Raw genomic sequence first — 17,088 nt, 5'->3', positions numbered from 1 at the left:
CCGCTTTACTTCTAAAGTCTTTTTGTTTTTTCTCACGGGTTGGAGGAGCTGAATATTCTTTCAGCAGTTTTTAGTTACGTCTCTTTGGAATTCTGCGAATTCCCAGGGTTTTTAACAACCTGCAGATTTTTTTTGATATTTTCAAGATTATACTCTTTCTGCCCATTTACTTCTAAAGTCCTTATCGATTCAAAAAGAGAAGTGGTTCCCTCCTCTTATCTTTGGAGGGAACCCTTGTTGCCTCAGCGCAGCCCGAGAAATGGAGATTTTCATCAGCTGAAATGCACAAAAGCAGCTGGAATGAAAGGGCTGAGGAGCTTTCATCGGAGCCAGTGAAACGTGTCCCACTCCGGGCAGAGGCGAGGAACGGGAGCCCTTCATGGGTATTGGCCTCAATCCCTCAATCAATGAGAGTTTCCCATCCTCTCTTGGAGTTGGAGAAGATTTGCCCAGATTTAAAGATTTTTTAAATATATTTAGGAGTTCATAATTTCACCAAAGTTACTTGGATTCAGGGCGGTGGGCAGAGGCGAGGAACGGGAGCCCTTCATGGGTATTGGCCTCAATCCCTCAATCAATGAGAGTTTCCCATCCTCTCTTGGAGTTGGAGAAGATTTGCCCAGATTTAAAGATTTTTTAAATATATTTAGGAGTTCATAATTTCACCAAAGTTACTTGGGTCCAGAGCGTCAAGGTCAGATGGCTGAATTTTCTGAAGAGCTTTAGCGTAACTCTTCAGCCACATTGGACGTGAAAATAAGGGGAAATTTGGTGTTTTGTTGGAGGTAAATTCCTGCGTTGGCTCCATGTGAGATGTCCCAGCACCTCTGCTTGGGCACAGGCAGGTTTCCTTGCTGTTCTGCTGCTTTTGTTAAACCCCTCTTGAGGCTCTAAATTGGAGTAAATTCTTGTAATCTTACTGACTTCAGTCATCGGGGACAACTTCATCTGCACCATGATTGGATTAATGGGGAAAGAGTTGTAAAAATCAAGTTTATAGTTACATTTCTTTAAAAATACACTCTGCTTGGGTAAACTCCACCCCCAACTATGTAAAACATAGAGTATTATCAGATTAACACCACAATCAGCCACATTAACATTTCAGGCTTTTAAGGTAGTACTTTAAATAATTTGCACCCGGGGAAGTGATTATATTTTCTGTTAACCTCAGTGTTATAGCTCAAATCCATTAATACGCCTTTGTCTTTTGTTTAACCAATTCTATATTGTACCGTATTAATTTAATGGGGGGAGACACCCACCAAAAAGCAAATTAAAACTTCTCTTCCTTCTAATTAAGGAAATTCCCTTCCTACGTGGTGGAGACAAAGGAGTGCTGGGAGGTGCCCGGTACCTCTCCTGAAAATGGCTTTTTCAGTACAAAGAGGCGTTGCTTCATTCTTCCAGTATTAACAGCAATTTTTCTTGCTGTGTGGCATTCAGAAAGCATAACCCAGTAATCACCAGTTTGAACTCAAACCCCAAATCTTGAAGCTTTTAAAAAAAACAACAAAGGAAGGCGGGAAATGGAAAGGAAGAAAGAATTGGAGTCGAGGTAACGAGCGTCCTCACTGTTCTCCAGTGATTTGAGTGATGGGTTCAGGAAAAGAGGCAGGAGTTGGGAGCAAAATTCTTTTGAAAAAAAACACCAAAAGTTTAAAAAATAAAAGAAAAAAGTGTTCTTTACTTCTGTGAGGTGCAGAACTTTTTACCTGTTGGGAGAGATGGTCCGTGCTTCAAAACAAGAGGAAGGGCTGCAATTTTTGAGAGGCTATGATCCAAAAGCAAACCCTATAAAAACAATCCCAGGTCTTCCAATAATTCTTTAAAACTCCCTTTTACAGTTCAGCCCCGTATGAAACCATTCGCTTTGCTGTTTTATTTTGCCCAGAAACTGAAAGCTTCGACTGCATTTTCTTCCTACCCCATCCCAGGCAAACACACCCAATAATTCATTTTATATACTTCGTCGGGAGGCGCTTGGCACAGGAGCTGGGCATTCAGATTTTTTTTTGAATGAAGGCAAATTTCTTAGGAAAGTTCACATTTCGTGTACACAATGTACGCCTCGTCCTATTTCCATTACCCGTGAAATGAAACGTGAAATCTGGGGTTATTTAGCCCACATGCGTTGGTTTATAAGGTCTGTTTAAATGTTAATAGAGAATTAAGATGCCCTTATATAATCCCAGCTCCTCTCTTTTTCTTCTTGGCAGGGGGGGTGGAACTAGATGATCTTTAAGATCCCTTCCAGCTCTAATGATGCTATGATAAAATAGCAGCAAATCTATTATTAGTTATTAACTTTAACTTCTTTATCTATTAGAAAAGTGTATCTTTGAAGGGGAGGGTTTGCATAAATGCCTGGAAATGCTGTCTTTTTGGGAGCAGAGCGAGCAGTGGTTCTTGGGGAGCATCCTGTATCCCTGTATCTGGGAACTGGTCCTCGGAGGGTGTTTCTGGCAGAGATCTGGGGGTCTGATGGGCTCTCCTGCCTCTGCCTGCACTGCACAGGGGGGAAAAAACAAGCTAAACAGTACAAAAAAGGTTATAAAATGTGACTTGTGAAGCGTGACGTTCAGAAAAGCAAATAGCTCTCTCTCTGCAGGTCAGAAAAATCCAAGGAGTGGTGTTTGAGCAGGGGATGAAAGCGATCGGAAAAGAGTGGTGATAAAAATGGGTTTCTTGTGAAATATGTTATTTCCCTCTGTCCCATGGTTTCCCTGGAGGAGTCCGGGAAAGGTCACATAAAAAGGGCGAGAGGGGTTGGTCTGGTGTGGATTCACCAACCTGAGGGACGGGACACCGCGGTGAGACCCGCTGGAGACCACACGGGTGGAAGCAGAGCAGAAGCTTTTGAAGAATTCCTTTAACTCTGCCCCAGGGAGGAGAATTGATACGAAAATAGCAGAGAGAGAAATGTGGTGTTAAACGAAACACGGCGCAACGGGGGGAAAGGAAGCTCTGGTGAGATCTGCCGTGGAGCACGTCCTTCTCCCCACGCCCTGCAATGGGCAGCGGAGCAAAAATGTGCACCTTTTATCTTTTTTTACTTTCCTGGCTAAACTCTGAATGGGATGCAGCTCTTTGTGTGAATTATTTCAAGGAGAGCGATGAAATGGCGATGCTTCCGATAAACCCCCAAACTTGGGCTTTGACTGTTTCTTGCTGACTTAAGATATCCACCCCCAAATTAAGTCATTAAATCTGAAGTATATTTATTAATGCAGCTGGAAGGATTCTAAATTTGGGGTACATGTGGAGAATTCCTTGTAATACCTCAATCTGATCCGTGCATCAACCATGGCAAGCAGAACCCCTTGACTCAGATGAGAGCAGGGACACCCCCCTCCTTGTCCCCATCTCCCCCAGGAGACCCAGTAGCCGAGCCCCCCCCCCTCCATGAGCTGCCAACCACCAATTCTCAGTCAGGTCCTTCTCTGTTTGTTGTTCAAACACTATATTGAAACTGAATTATCCTCCACTATTTGTTTGCCATCTCCTTGGGAGATTTGCCCCTGCGTTATGCAAATATTAGTTTTGAGGAGGTGCTTTTTTTTTCCTCCCCCGTGTTTTATCCGCAGTCACTCTGTCTTATTACGTAGGATCAGGTTCAGAACTGAGGGGAAGCTTTCAACGGTTTCCTATTAAATTGTCTCAGATAAATTGATCTTGCATAATTTTTTGAAGTACTGAGGGATATTCTCAGCAAAAAAAAAATTGCTTCTGGTTCCTCTGGCCTCAGATCTCTTTAATTATTCCTGGCTTCTAAATCAGGAAGATAAATCTCAGTTCCTGGGCCTGGGGAAAGGCAGGAGGACGGTTGTACCAACAACTGCAGAAGTAACCCCTGGCAAAGCGTGGGGTGGATCTGGCAGCTCGGGCTGACTGCAACGTGCCCTGTGTGAGTCTCCTTGGTTGTAGAAGATGATGATGATGATGGTGATGAAGAAGGTGAGAAGAGAACCAGTCTTTGGGGTGCGGAGGAATAACTCCTCGCTTCTCCTAGGGCCAACAAGAAAGGAGGCCACTGGCCATCGTGGTGCTCTTCTCTGGCAGCACACAAAGTCCAACCCTGTGGAACATCTGGGGTGGGAACTGGCTGCTCCTTCCACAGGCAGGACCTGGGGGGAAATACAGACCCTTCAAAGAAATGGAAGAAAAATGAAAAATACCAGGAGGATTGCAGTTCTTCCGAGGAAACGAAACGATTCTTCTTCCAGGAGGTTGCACGTGTGTTGTAGGGACTCGAAAACTCTTCGGTTGTTGTTTGCTTCAGAAACTCCATTCTGCCTGTTGTGCAGCAATTAGTGCCATCGAGCAGGTCCCGGGGCAGGTTCCTGGGCTGGTTTTCACCCTCTGTTTCATAGAATCATAGAATTGTCGAGGATGGAAGGGACCTTCAAGATCATCTAGGCCAACCATCAGCCTTACTCTGATAAAGACCATCACTAACCCATGGCTCTAAGCTCTATGTCAACCCGGCTTTTGAACCCCTCCACGGATGGTGCCTCAACCCCTTCCCTGGGCAGCCCATTCCAAAGCCTGATAACTCTTTCAGTGTCAAAATTTTTCCTAATCTCCAACCTGAACCTTCTCTGGGGCAGCTTGAGGCCATTTCCTCTTGTCCCATCACCTGTCTAAAGCAGGTGATGCATTGAGCAAGGAGATGCCGTTCTTGATCAGAGCAGCTGAGAGAGTTTGAAAATCTGGGCTTCCAAACCCGTGCACACTCTCCCAGTGAGTCTCTTCGTCCAGTTTTTTTATCCACAAAGTTTTAAATGATAGAATTAACGCCGTTGTCAGAAGCTGCTGGGGAGCTGCCATGAGTTGATGCTTCTGAAACTATCAATTAAAACATCAGGTACGTTTTGAGAGCCAGGTGTGGTTTGGGCAGTAGAGGTTGTGTCGGGGTGTGATCTCTGCCTCTTAAGAATAACAGTTGGGCATTTAAAATCCTCTGCAGTTGACAGGAGGCTCTGTTTTGCCCCAAAGTACTGCGGGTCGTGCTTGGTGGGACACAGTGTTTTCCCCGCGTGCGCAGGATTGGCTTGTGGGAGGGTGTTTTCCTGGGGAGTGAAGTGAAAAAAAAATAGAAATTACTAATAATCATATTGTCTCCATTCAAGGCCTAGTGTGAATTTTCAAATTAAAAAATGTTATTTTGTTTTTTTTCGTTGGTGTAATGGGGAAATAATTTTTGGCCTGCCCTGGGCAGGGACACCTCCCACCACACCAGGTTGCTCCAAGCCCCCTCCAACCTGCCCTTGAACCCCTCCAGGGATGGGGCAGCCACAGCTTCTCGGGCCAACCTGGGCCAGGCTCTCACCACCCTCACACCAAACAAGTTCTTCCTAATATCTAATCTAAATCTCCCCTCTTCCAATTTAAAACCATTACCCCTTGTCCTGTCACTGCACTTCCTGACAAAGAGTCCCTCCCCAGCTCTCCTGTAGCCCCTTCAGATATTGGAAGGGGCTCTAAGTTCTCCCTGGAGCCTTCTCTTCTCCAGGCTGAACAACCCCAGCTCTCTCAGCCTGTCTTCATGGGAGAGGTGCTCCATCCCTCTGAGCATCTTCATGGCCTCCCCTGGACCCGTTCCAGCAGGTCCATGTCCCTCCTGTGCTGAGGACTCCAGAGCTGGACACAGAGCTCCAGGTGGGGTCTCACGAGAGCAGAGCAGAGGGGTAGAATCACCCCCCACAACCTGCTGGCCACACTTCTCTTGATGCAGCCCAGGGTGGGGTTGGCTTTCTGGGCTGCCAGTGCACACTGCTGGCTCGTGTTGAGCTTCTCATCCACCAACATCCCCAAGAGTAACCCTCAGGGCTGTTCTCCAGCCACTCTCTGCCCAACCTGTATTTGTGCCTGGGATTCCACGTCCCAGGTGCAGGACCTTGCACTTGGCTTGGTTGGACTTCATGAGGTTGGCACAAACCCACCTCTCCAGCCTGTCCAGGTCCCTCTGGATGGCATCCCTTCCCTCCAGCATGTCCAACCGAGCTTGGTGTCATCGTCAAACTTGCTGAGGGTGCAACTTTTTAGTCATAAATTAGAAGAAAATTAGGGAAAATGTGAGTATAATCTCTCTGCACTGATACTGTGTTTGAGGGGGGAAAAAAACAACCTTAAGGAAATTCATGGGCCAAACCTTCTGGTTCTCTTCCCCTAATTTCCCACATTAACTGCTCTCAATTAAATTTTAATTTAGTGCCACCCCACTTCAGAGCCAGCCCCCCTGGAAAGGCAGCAGGGGCAGCTCAGTCCGTTCCACCTTCAAATTTCCTCAAGCCTTTTCAAGGTAAAAATGCAGTTGAGCTCCTGAGGTTGGTTCCGTGCCCCGTTGGCCACTGTCTCTCTGGGCACAGGGAAGAGCCCAGGCTGGTGCCACATCTGCCTTTTTTTGTCTTTTGATATAGAAAAGGTATTTTTGATCTCCGTAGGGAATCTTTTAAAGATCTTCTTCTTGAGTTAGCATTTCTTTTGCACTTTTCTTTTGTTTTTTCTCACGGGTTGGAGGAGCTGAATATTCTTTCAGCAGTTTTTAGTTACGTCTCTTTGGAATTCTGCGAATTCCCAGGGTTTTTAACAACCTGCAGATTTTTTTTGATATTTTCAAGATTATACTCTTTCTGCCCATTTACTTCTAAAGTCCTTATCGATTCAAAAAGAGAAGTGGTTCCCTCCTCTTATCTTTGGAGGGAACCCTTGTTGCCTCAGCGCAGCCCGAGAAATGGAGATTTTCATCAGCTGAAATGCACAAAAGCAGCTGGAATGAAAGGGCTGAGGAGCTTTCATCGGAGCCAGTGAAACGTGTCCCACTCCGGGCAGAGGCGAGGAACGGGAGCCCTTCATGGGTATTGGCCTCAATCCCTCAATCAATGAGAGTTTCCCATCCTCTCTTGGAGTTGGAGAAGATTTGCCCAGATTTAAAGATTTTTTAAATATATTTAGGAGTTCATAATTTCACCAAAGTTACTTGGGTCCAGAGCGTCAAGGTCAGATGGCTGAATTTTCTGAAGAGCTTTAGCGTAACTCTTCAGCCACATTGGACGTGAAAATAAGGGGAAATTTGGTGTTTTGTTGGAGGTAAATTCCTGCGTTGGCTCCATGTGAGATGTCCCAGCACCTCTGCTTGGGCACAGGCAGGTTTCCTTGCTGTTCTGCTGCTTTTGTTAAACCCCTCTTGAGGCTCTAAATTGGAGTAAATTCTTGTAATCTTACTGACTTCAGTCATCGGGGACAACTTCATCTGCACCATGATTGGATTAATGGGGAAAGAGTTGTAAAAATCAAGTTTATAGTTACATTTCTTTAAAAATACACTCTGCTTGGGTAAACTCCACCCCCAACTATGTAAAACATAGAGTATTATCAGATTAACACCACAATCAGCCACATTAACATTTCAGGCTTTTAAGGTAGTACTTTAAATAATTTGCACCCGGGGAAGTGATTATATTTTCTGTTAACCTCAGTGTTATAGCTCAAATCCATTAATACGCCTTTGTCTTTTGTTTAACCAATTCTATATTGTACCATATTAATTTAATGGGGGGAGACACCCACCAAAAAGCAAATTAAAACTTCTCTTCCTTCTAATTAAGGAAATTCCCTTCCTACGTGGTGGAGACAAAGGAGTGCTGGGAGGTGCCCGGTACCTCTCCTGAAAATGGCTTTTTCAGTACAAAGAGGCGTTGCTTCATTCTTCCAGTATTAACAGCAATTTTTCTTGCTGTGTGGCATTCAGAAAGCATAACCCAGTAATCACCAGTTTGAACTCAAACCCCAAATCTTGAAGCTTTTAAAAAAAACAACAAAGGAAGGCGGGAAATGGAAAGGAAGAAAGAATTGGAGTCGAGGTAACGAGCGTCCTCACTGTTCTCCAGTGATTTGAGTGATGGGTTCAGGAAAAGAGGCAGGAGTTGGGAGCAAAATTCTTTTGAAAAAAAACACCAAAAGTTTAAAAAATAAAAGAAAAAAGTGTTCTTTACTTCTGTGAGGTGCAGAACTTTTTACCTGTTGGGAGAGATGGTCCGTGCTTCAAAACAAGAGGAAGGGCTGCAATTTTTGAGAGGCTATGATCCAAAAGCAAACCCTATAAAAACAATCCCAGGTCTTCCAATAATTCTTTAAAACTCCCTTTTACAGTTCAGCCCCGTATGAAACCATTCGCTTTGCTGTTTTATTTTGCCCAGAAACTGAAAGCTTCGACTGCATTTTCTTCCTACCCCATCCCAGGCAAACACACCCAATAATTCATTTTATATACTTCGTCGGGAGGCGCTTGGCACAGGAGCTGGGCATTCAGATTTTTTTTGAATGAAGGCAAATTTCTTAGGAAAGTTCACATTTCGTGTACACAATGAACGCCTCGTCCTATTTCCATTACCCGTGAAATGAAACGTGAAATCTGGGGTTATTTAGCCCACATGCGTTGGTTTATAAGGTCTGTTTAAATGTTAATAGAGAATTAAGATGCCCTTATATAATCCCAGCTCCTCTCTTTTTCTTCTTGGCAGGGGGGGTGGAACTAGATGATCTTTAAGATCCCTTCCAGCTCTAATGATGCTATGATAAAATAGCAGCAAATCTATTATTAGTTATTAACTTTAACTTCTTTATCTATTAGAAAAGTGTATCTTTGAAGGGGAGGGTTTGCATAAATGCCTGGAAATGCTGTCTTTTTGGGAGCAGAGCGAGCAGTGGTTCTTGGGGAGCATCCTGTATCCCTGTATCTGGGAACTGGTCCTCGGAGGGTGTTTCTGGCAGAGATCTGGGGGTCTGATGGGCTCTCCTGCCTCTGCCTGCACTGCACAGGGGGGAAAAAACAAGCTAAATAGTACAAAAAAGGTTATAAAATGTGACTTGTGAAGCGTGACGTTCAGAAAAGCAAATAGCTCTCTCTCTGCAGGTCAGAAAAATCCAAGGAGCGGTGTTTGAGCAGGGGATGAAAGCGATCGGAAAAGAGTGGTGATAAAAATGGGTTTCTTGTGAAATATGTTATTTCCCTCTGTCCCATGGTTTCCCTGGAGGAGTCCGGGAAAGGTCACATAAAAAGGGCGAGAGGGGTTGATCTGGTGTGGATTCACCAACCTGAGGGACGGGACACCGCGGTGAGACCCGCTGGAGACCACACTGGTGGAAGCAGAGCAGAAGCTTTTGAAGAATTCCTTTAACTCTGCCCCAGGGAAGAGAATTGATACGAAAATAGCAGAGAGAGAAATGTGGTGTTAAACGAAACACGGCGCAACGGGGGGAAAGGAAGCTCTGGTGAGATCTGCCGTGGAGCACGTCCTTCTCCCCACGCCCTGCAATGGGCAGCGGAGCAAAAATGTGCACTTTTTATCTTTTTTTACTTTCCTGGATAAACTCTGAATGGGATGCAGCTCTTTGTGTGAATTATTTCAAGGAGAGCGATGAAATGGCGATGCTTCCGATAAACCCCCAAACTTGGGCTTTGACTGTTTCTTGCTGACTTAAGATATCCACCCCCAAATTAAGTCATTAAATCTGAAGTATATTTATTAATGCAGCTGGAAGGATTCTAAATTTGGGGTACATGTGGAGAATTCCTTGTAATACCTCAATCTGATCCGTGCATCAACCATGGCAAGCAGAACCCCTTGACTCAGATGAGAGCAGGGACACCCCCCTCCTTGTCCCCATCTCCCCCAGGAGACCCAGTAGCCGAGCCCCCCCCCCTCCATGAGCTGCCAACCACCAATTCTCAGTCAGGTCCTTCTCTGTTTGTTGTTCAAACACTATATTGAAACTGAATTATCCTCCACTATTTGTTTGCCATCTCCTTGGGAGATTTGCCCCTGCGTTATGCAAATATTAGTTTTGAGGAGGTGCTTTTTTTTTCCTCCCCCGTGTTTTATCCGCAGTCACTCTGTCTTATTACGTAGGATCAGGTTCAGAACTGAGGGGAAGCTTTCAACGGTTTCCTATTAAATTGTCTCAGATAAATTGATCTTGCATAATTTTTTGAAGTACTGAGGGATATTCTCAGCAAAAAAAAAATTGCTTCTGGTTCCTCTGGCCTCAGATCTCTTTAATTATTCCTGGCTTCTAAATCAGGAAGATAAATCTCAGTTCCTGGGCCTGGGGAAAGGCAGGAGGATGGTTGTACCAACAGCTGCAGAAGTAACCCCTGGCAAAGTATGGGGTGGATCTGGCAGCTCGGGCTGACTGTGGTGTGCCCTGTGCCTCCTTGGTTGTAGAAGATGATGATGATGATGGTGATGAAGAAGGTGAGAAGAGAACCAGGCTTTGGGGCGCTGAGGAATAACTCCTCGCTTCTCCTAGGGCCAACAAGAAAGGAGGCCACTGGCCATCGTGGTGCTCTTCTCGGGCAGCACGCAAAGTCCAACCCTGCAGAACATCTGGGGTGGGAACTGGCTGCTCCTTCCGCAGGCAGGACCTGGGGGGAAACACAGACCCTTCAAAGAAATGGAAGAAAAATGAAAAATACCAGGAGGATTGCAGTTCTTCCCAGGAAACGAAAGGATTCTTCTTCCAGGAGGTTGCACGTGTGTTGTAGGGACTCGAAAACTCTTCGGTTGTTGTTTGCTTCAGAAACTCCATTCTGCCTGTTGTGCAGCAATTAGTGCCATCGAGCAGGTCCCGGGGCAGGTTCCTGGGCTGGTTTTCACCCTCTGTTTCATAGAATCATAGAATTGTTGAGGATGGAAGGGACCTTCAAGATCATCTAGGCCAACCATCAGCCTTACTCTGATAAAGACCATCACTAACCCATGGCTCTAAGCTCTATGTCAACCCGGCTTTTGAACCCCTCCAGGGATGGTGCCTCAACCCCTTCCCTGGGCAGCCCATTCCAAAGCCTGATAACTCTTTCAGTGTCAAAATTTTTCCTAATCTCCAACCTGAACCTTCTCTGGGGCAGCTTGAGGCCATTTCCTCTTGTCCCATCACCTGTCTAAAGCAGGTGATGCATTGAGCAAGGAGATGCCGTTCTTGATCAGAGCAGCTGAGAGAGTTTGAAAATCTGGGCTTCCAAACCCGTGCACACTCTCCCAGTGAGTCTCTTCGTCCAGTTTTTTTATCCACAAAGTTTTAAATGATAGAATTAACGCCGTTGTCAGAAGCTGCTGGGGAGCTGCCATGAGTTGATGCTTCTGAAACTATCAATTAAAACATCAGGTACGTTTTGAGAGCCAGGTGTGGTTTGGGCAGTAGAGGTTGTGTCGGGGTGTGATCTCTGCCTCTTAAGAATAACAGTTGGGCATTTAAAATCCTCTGCAGTTGACAGGAGGCTCTGTTTTGCCCCAAAGTACTGCGGGTCGTGCTTGGTGGGACACAGTGTTTTCCCCGCGTGCGCAGGATTGGCTTGTGGGAGGGTGTTTTCCTGGGGAGTGAAGTGAAAAAAAAATAGAAATTACTAATAATCATATTGTCTCCATTCAAGGCCTAGTGTGAATTTTCAAATTAAAAAATGTTATTTTGTTTTTTTTCGTTGGTGTAATGGGGAAATAATTTTTGGTTTTAACTGTTGTTGTATAAATTGGAAAAAGGAGCTTTTTATCATTTTGATCTTGTATAAAGAAATGAAATTACCAGCAAGATGGATGTTTCTGGGCATCCTTGATGGCTCTGATTGCGCTTGATAGAATTAAAATGGGACTGGAGCAGGACTGGATATGGAATTTAGAGGGAGGAGATGTCCTTCAGAAGCTGATAGATATATATAGATACATATATATATATAGACACAGACACACACTCTCATATATATAAATTTATATATGTATATTTAGCAGCAAGTCCAATATGGGGAGTGTTTTCTTCCCTGCAGGAGCAGCTTCAAGAGGGTAACTTGAACTGAAGTCATGAGGATATTTTACAGAACTCAGTAGGGGAAAAGTGTGGTGTCTTCACCCTTCCCAAGGAAACAGGAGTTCTTTCAGGCAGTGAGTTTGTTTGTTGTGTGTGACGAAGCCTTGGTGCAGGAAAAGTGCTGAGCTGGGTGTGGAACACGGTAATAACTCCCCTTTGAGGGGAGAAAATACGCCTGGAAAGGACGATAATCCTTATCCTGATTTAATGGGCTGCAGAAGCTTTACTGCAGTGTCATTTACAAATATAAAAGAAAATCATTCAGACTTCGATTATTATTATTTTTTTTTAAAAAGGGCTCTCCTTTGCCTGTATATTCCCTTCCTAAACTCTCCTGGGATCAATTAGGGCTGTTTCTGCTGTGGATTTTCAGCGTATCTGACTGGCCACTGGTAGCCCGTCCTGGCTGGTTGCTTTTTGTCTTGTTGCCTGATGAGCAGCTGCAGTGAGAAGGGATTTTTGTTTAACAGGAACTGATTATCTATTAGAGAAGGAGGGCCATGGAGATGCTGGGAGGGCTGGAGCCCCTCTGCTGGGAGGGGGGGCTGAGAGAGTTGGGGGGTTCAGCCTGGAGAAGAGAAGGCTTCAGGGAGACCTTGGAGCCCCTTCCAGTCCCTCAAGGGGCTCCAGGAGAGATGGGGAGGGACTCTGGATCAGGGAGGGGAGCCCTAGGACAAAGGGGAAGGGTTTGACACTGAAAGAGGGGAGATTTAGGTGAAATATTAGGAGGAACTTGTTTGGTGTGAGGGTGGTGAGAGCCTGGCCCAGGTTGGCCAGAGAAGCTGTGGCTGCCCCATCCCTGGAGGGGTTCAAGGGCAGGTTGGAGGGGGCTTGGAGCAACCTGGTGTGGTGGGAGGTGTCCCTGCCCAGGGCAGGGGGTGGCACTGGATGGGCTTTAAGGTCCCTTCCAACCAAGTCTAGCCATTCCAGAATTCTGTTAAGGTGTGTGTGCCTGGTGGGCTGAAGGCTGAGGTGGGAAGGATGGACCTGCCTGAGGTGGTACCAGGCTCTGGAGAAGCTTGGGCTTTGTCTCCCTGGACTAGATACCGCCGGGACACTTTGGGTCTGCCTCTGGTTGCTGCAGCAACATCTGCTCTTCCACTGCAGATCCTCTGGCTCAGTTACACTTTAAGTGGCCTTAAATTGCACACATTTTTATGCAAAAGGCACATTTGACTGGCCTGTGCCACCGAAGTGGGAGTGAGACCTGCAGCTGGACCCGGGCGATGCTGGGAGTGGGCTGCAGTGATTGAGGGCTTCAAGGCAATAACTTGCATCCAGGCTGCAGCCCCAGCTTTCTAATTGCAGCATTTCAGCTCTAATCTGCCTTCACACTGAACATCTAATCAACTTTACAGGAGCAAAAGAGCATGAAGGACTTCTAAAAACAGACTTTGATGGGTTTCTCTCCTTTTTTTTTTCCTCACTCTGGTTGTTTACCTTTTGTCCGCTCTCTCTGTCTGTCTCTCTTTTATTTATTTATTTTTCTTAACATTTGTAAGAGAGTTCAGGCAATTGGAAGAATTAAAATTGCTGCCAAATTTAAGCCCTTTCTCCCCACCCCTTGGTACAGTCTCTGGATCTTGCTTAGTTTTTGGCTGCAGCACAGTCGTGTAAAGACTTTTACATGGTCATTAGGCATTCTATGGGAAAAAGTGTTTCTCTTAGTTTGGGAATTTTCTGCTTTTCAATTTTGTTAAGTTGTTGCATCTTGTACTGGGTGGCAAGAAGGGAGGGTGGACAGTCTTAGCACCACGGGCTACTCCGCAGAGCTTCAAGAAGGGAGGGTGGACAGTCTTAGCACCATGGGCTACTCTACAGAGCTTTATCAAAATATCAAATCAATATCAAAATACTTATCCATCTCACAGCAAAGAATGACGTTTCAGCTTCGCAGGCAGTCTTTGAAGAAGTCATTTAATTAATTAGTTCAATTTAAAATAATAATCTTGTTGTGGTGATTGACCAAAACCTAAAGAGAAAAAAAAATAAAAGCACTATTGGATACAGAGTATTGAGCAGCCGAATGTTGCGCAGCGTGATTTGCATCGATAAATGTTTAATGTGGATTTTGGACATGGTTATCAGAACAAGAACAGAGCTGGTGATCTGCAAAGACTATTTTTAAGTTTTCTATTTAATTGGGAAGATTATTTCGTGCAGTGGAGTTTTCGTTCCTTTGTTTTATAATATTCTGCAAATTACTTGGCTGAAAAAGGATTCTACATGCAAAGTATGTAAAGTCAGATGGAAGGGGTCCAGATTTGTTGGGTTTTTTTTTTTAAACTATGTTTTCTTCTATCATTCAATCATCACTTATCACCATCAAAAAATAAATAAATTACTTTTTGTTGTACTGATTGATGCAACTTTGTGGCCAGTGTTAACTCTGGTCGTTGTTCCCCTCTGATATGGTCTGGAGACATTTCCCACCGAACCCTGCAGCACCCACCATGAAATCTAATTTTAAAAATATTTGTAATCATCAGGCATCTGGGGAAAAAGCACTGTTTAAGAAGTGATTCCTGAAATGGTCGCTGTAAACGTCGCATCAGGCTGGTTGTACCCTTCCTGCTTCTTGGTGATAGCTCTTATTTTCCCTTATTTCCCCGGGGGTCGCTGCTGGTGGCTCTGCCCCACAGGACTGCCCCACTCATTGGGAGGTGTCACTCTGCTTCAGTTGAAAAATTGGAAAAAAACAAGCTTGCCCTGTATTATCTGCCAGCTTCAGGCACAGAGAGAAAGGTTCTCCTCCAACCATTCATATAATGGTGGCACCTTGAGCAGAGAGCAATAAACTATGTCTATTTAATCTGGAATTGTAAAGAAAAATAAATTCTCCCATGAGCAAGTAACATTGGAATAGTAAAGTTATCTTCCTTAGTTCAGATAACATTTTCCTCATTTATTCGTGCGTTTTCGCTGGTCTGTTGAAAGTTTAATTTTTCTGCCCCTAATTCTGGCTTTATGAACAGATAAATGTTAATGTCCAATCTAAGTAACTCTAAAATAATTGAAGAGGAGATTGTGGGCTGCAGCATAAAATGCACGATTGCGTTGTCTTTGATGTTGTAGGAAGCATCGCCTGTCCCTGCCAGGCTTTGCACACCCAGCATGGAGGGGGTTTTGTGATGGAGGGGACTTAGATGAGAGATGAGAGGCTCCATTTCTCCATTTTCTATGTGTCTTTTTTATTTGTGAACGTCAACAGGAGACCAAGCCAGAGCAAATACCCATGGGGCATGAGAAAAAGTTACCAAAACTCATCTTTAATCTTTGCTAGGGGAAATCATAGAATCATCTAGGTTGGAAGAGACCCTTGGGATCATCGAGTCCAACCATCTCCCCTACTCTACAAAGTCCTCCCCTACACCATGTCCCTCAGCACTGCATCTAAACGGCCCTTAAACACAGCCAGGGATGGGGACTCCACCCCCTCCCTGGGCAGCCTGTTCCAATGCCCGACCACTCTTTGGGTGAAAAATTCCTTCCTAATGTTCAATCTAAACCTCCCCTGTTGGAGCTTGAAGCCGTTCCCTCTCGTTCTGTCACTAATTACCTGTGAGAAGAGACCAGCACCAACCTCTCTACAGTGTCCTTTCACGTAGTTGTAGAGAGTGATGAGGTCTCCCCTCAGCCTCCTCTTCCTCACACTAAACAGCCCCAACTCCCTCAGCCGCTCCTCATACGATTTGTTTTCCAGCCCCCTCACCAGCTTCGTTGCCCTCCTCTGCACTCGCTCCAGCACCTCGAGATCTCTCTTGTATTGAGGTGCCCAAAACTGGACACAACACTCAAGGTGTGGCCTCCCCAGTGCTGAGTACAGGGGCACAATCACCTCCCTACTTCTGCTAGAGTCGGTTCATTTCAGCTGTATGGATTCCATGTAGTCACAACTCTGTATTTTGCTTAAAAAAGGAAAAAATGCATTAACCCATTAACCAGAAAGGAGCTGGGAAAGCTGGGTGTGATGTAGTTGTTTCTTCTCTCCCCAACAGCCACCAGCTCAGCCCACTTAGAGGACCTGGCGTACCTGGATGAGCAGCGACACACTCCCCTGCGCACCTCCCTCCGGATGCCGCGGCAGAGCATGGCCGGCGCCCGCACGCAGCAGGACCTGCGAGGTAGGAACGTGCTGGAGCCTCCAGGCTCTCAGGGGTGGGAGCTTGTACTACATCTGCTTCATCCATGGCCTCCTGAAAATGCTGGAGCAGGGCTGTTTAACCTACAGGTACCAAGCGGTGCCTCTCCATGAAGATCTTATCGCTCTGTACAAGTACCTGAAAGGAGGGTGTAGAGAGGCAGTTCCAAGTTCCAAGTCACAGACGATAGGACAAGGGGTAACGGCTTCAAGTTGCGCCAGGGGAAGTTCAGGTTGGATATTAGGAACCATTTCTTTACTGAAAGGGTTGTCAGGCACTGGTACAGCCTGCCCAGGGACGTGGTGGAGTCACCATCCCTGGAGGTATTGAAGAAACGTGTAGACATGGCTCTTCAGGGCATGCTCTAGTGCCCAAGATTGTTGGTTTGTGGTGAGATGTTGTGTGGGTGGGTGATGGTTTTGGTTTGGTTGTTGTTGTGTGTTTAGGTGGTGGGTGTTTTTTTTTCCTTTTTTTTTTTTTTTGTTTGTTTTTTTGGGTTTTTTTTGTGGTTGGACTCGATGATCTCTGAGGTCCCTTCCAACCACTACGATTCTGTGATTCTGTGAAGATGTAAACCAGCCTCCTTTATTTGGCATGGCCAAATGGAAGGGAGAGAAAATGAATGAAGTTTTGGACTAAGTGCTTCTTCTGTCCTGTTTGTTTGTTTGTTTGTTTTTGGGGTTTTTTGGGGGGTTTTTTGTTTGGTTTTTTTGTGGTTGGACTCAATGATCTCTGAGGTCCCTTCCAACCACTACGATTCTGTGATTCTGTGATTCTGTGAAGATGTGAACCAGCCTCCTTTATTTGGCATGGCCAAATGGAGGGGAGAGAAAATAAATGAAGTTTTGGACTAAGTGCTCCTTCTGTCTGGTGGTGCTGGCTGGCTGGTGCCCTACTGCTCCGTGATCAGAGAAGGGCAGTTGGTGTAGCATTTGGGGTTACACACACTGTGTGGAGCCATGGTATGAAGATGTGTCCCCATCTCTGGACACTGCTGGTGTTAAAGAGGTTCTCACACCCAGCCCTCCCCGATGTTCTGGAGATGTGCTGTTTGGAAGAGTCTGTGATTTAACATGTTGGAGCC

General features: G+C 45.4%; 1 protein-coding gene across 10 annotated transcripts in view; it reads left to right on the top strand.

Annotated features, from left to right (window-relative positions):
- The window catches only part of TANC2 (tetratricopeptide repeat, ankyrin repeat and coiled-coil containing 2), a 255,682-nt gene that overhangs the window by 155,208 nt on the left and 83,386 nt on the right, over positions 1–17,088 (top strand). For all 10 annotated transcript variants that reach the window (XM_014956534.1, XM_014956530.1, XM_014956533.1 and 7 more), the window contains one exon: positions 15,861–15,986. In XM_014956534.1, the coding sequence (XP_014812020.1) occupies positions 15,861–15,986 (126 nt within the window). The remainder of the gene's footprint in view (positions 1–15,860; positions 15,987–17,088) is intronic.

The sequence above is a fragment of the Calidris pugnax genome, unplaced genomic scaffold, assembly GCF_001431845.1.
Source record: "Calidris pugnax isolate Ruff unplaced genomic scaffold, ASM143184v1 scaffold167, whole genome shotgun sequence".
NCBI lineage: Eukaryota > Metazoa > Chordata > Aves > Charadriiformes > Scolopacidae > Calidris > Calidris pugnax.
Note: the sequence above shows the minus strand (reverse complement) of the source record. Positions and strands in the feature narration are given on the sequence as shown.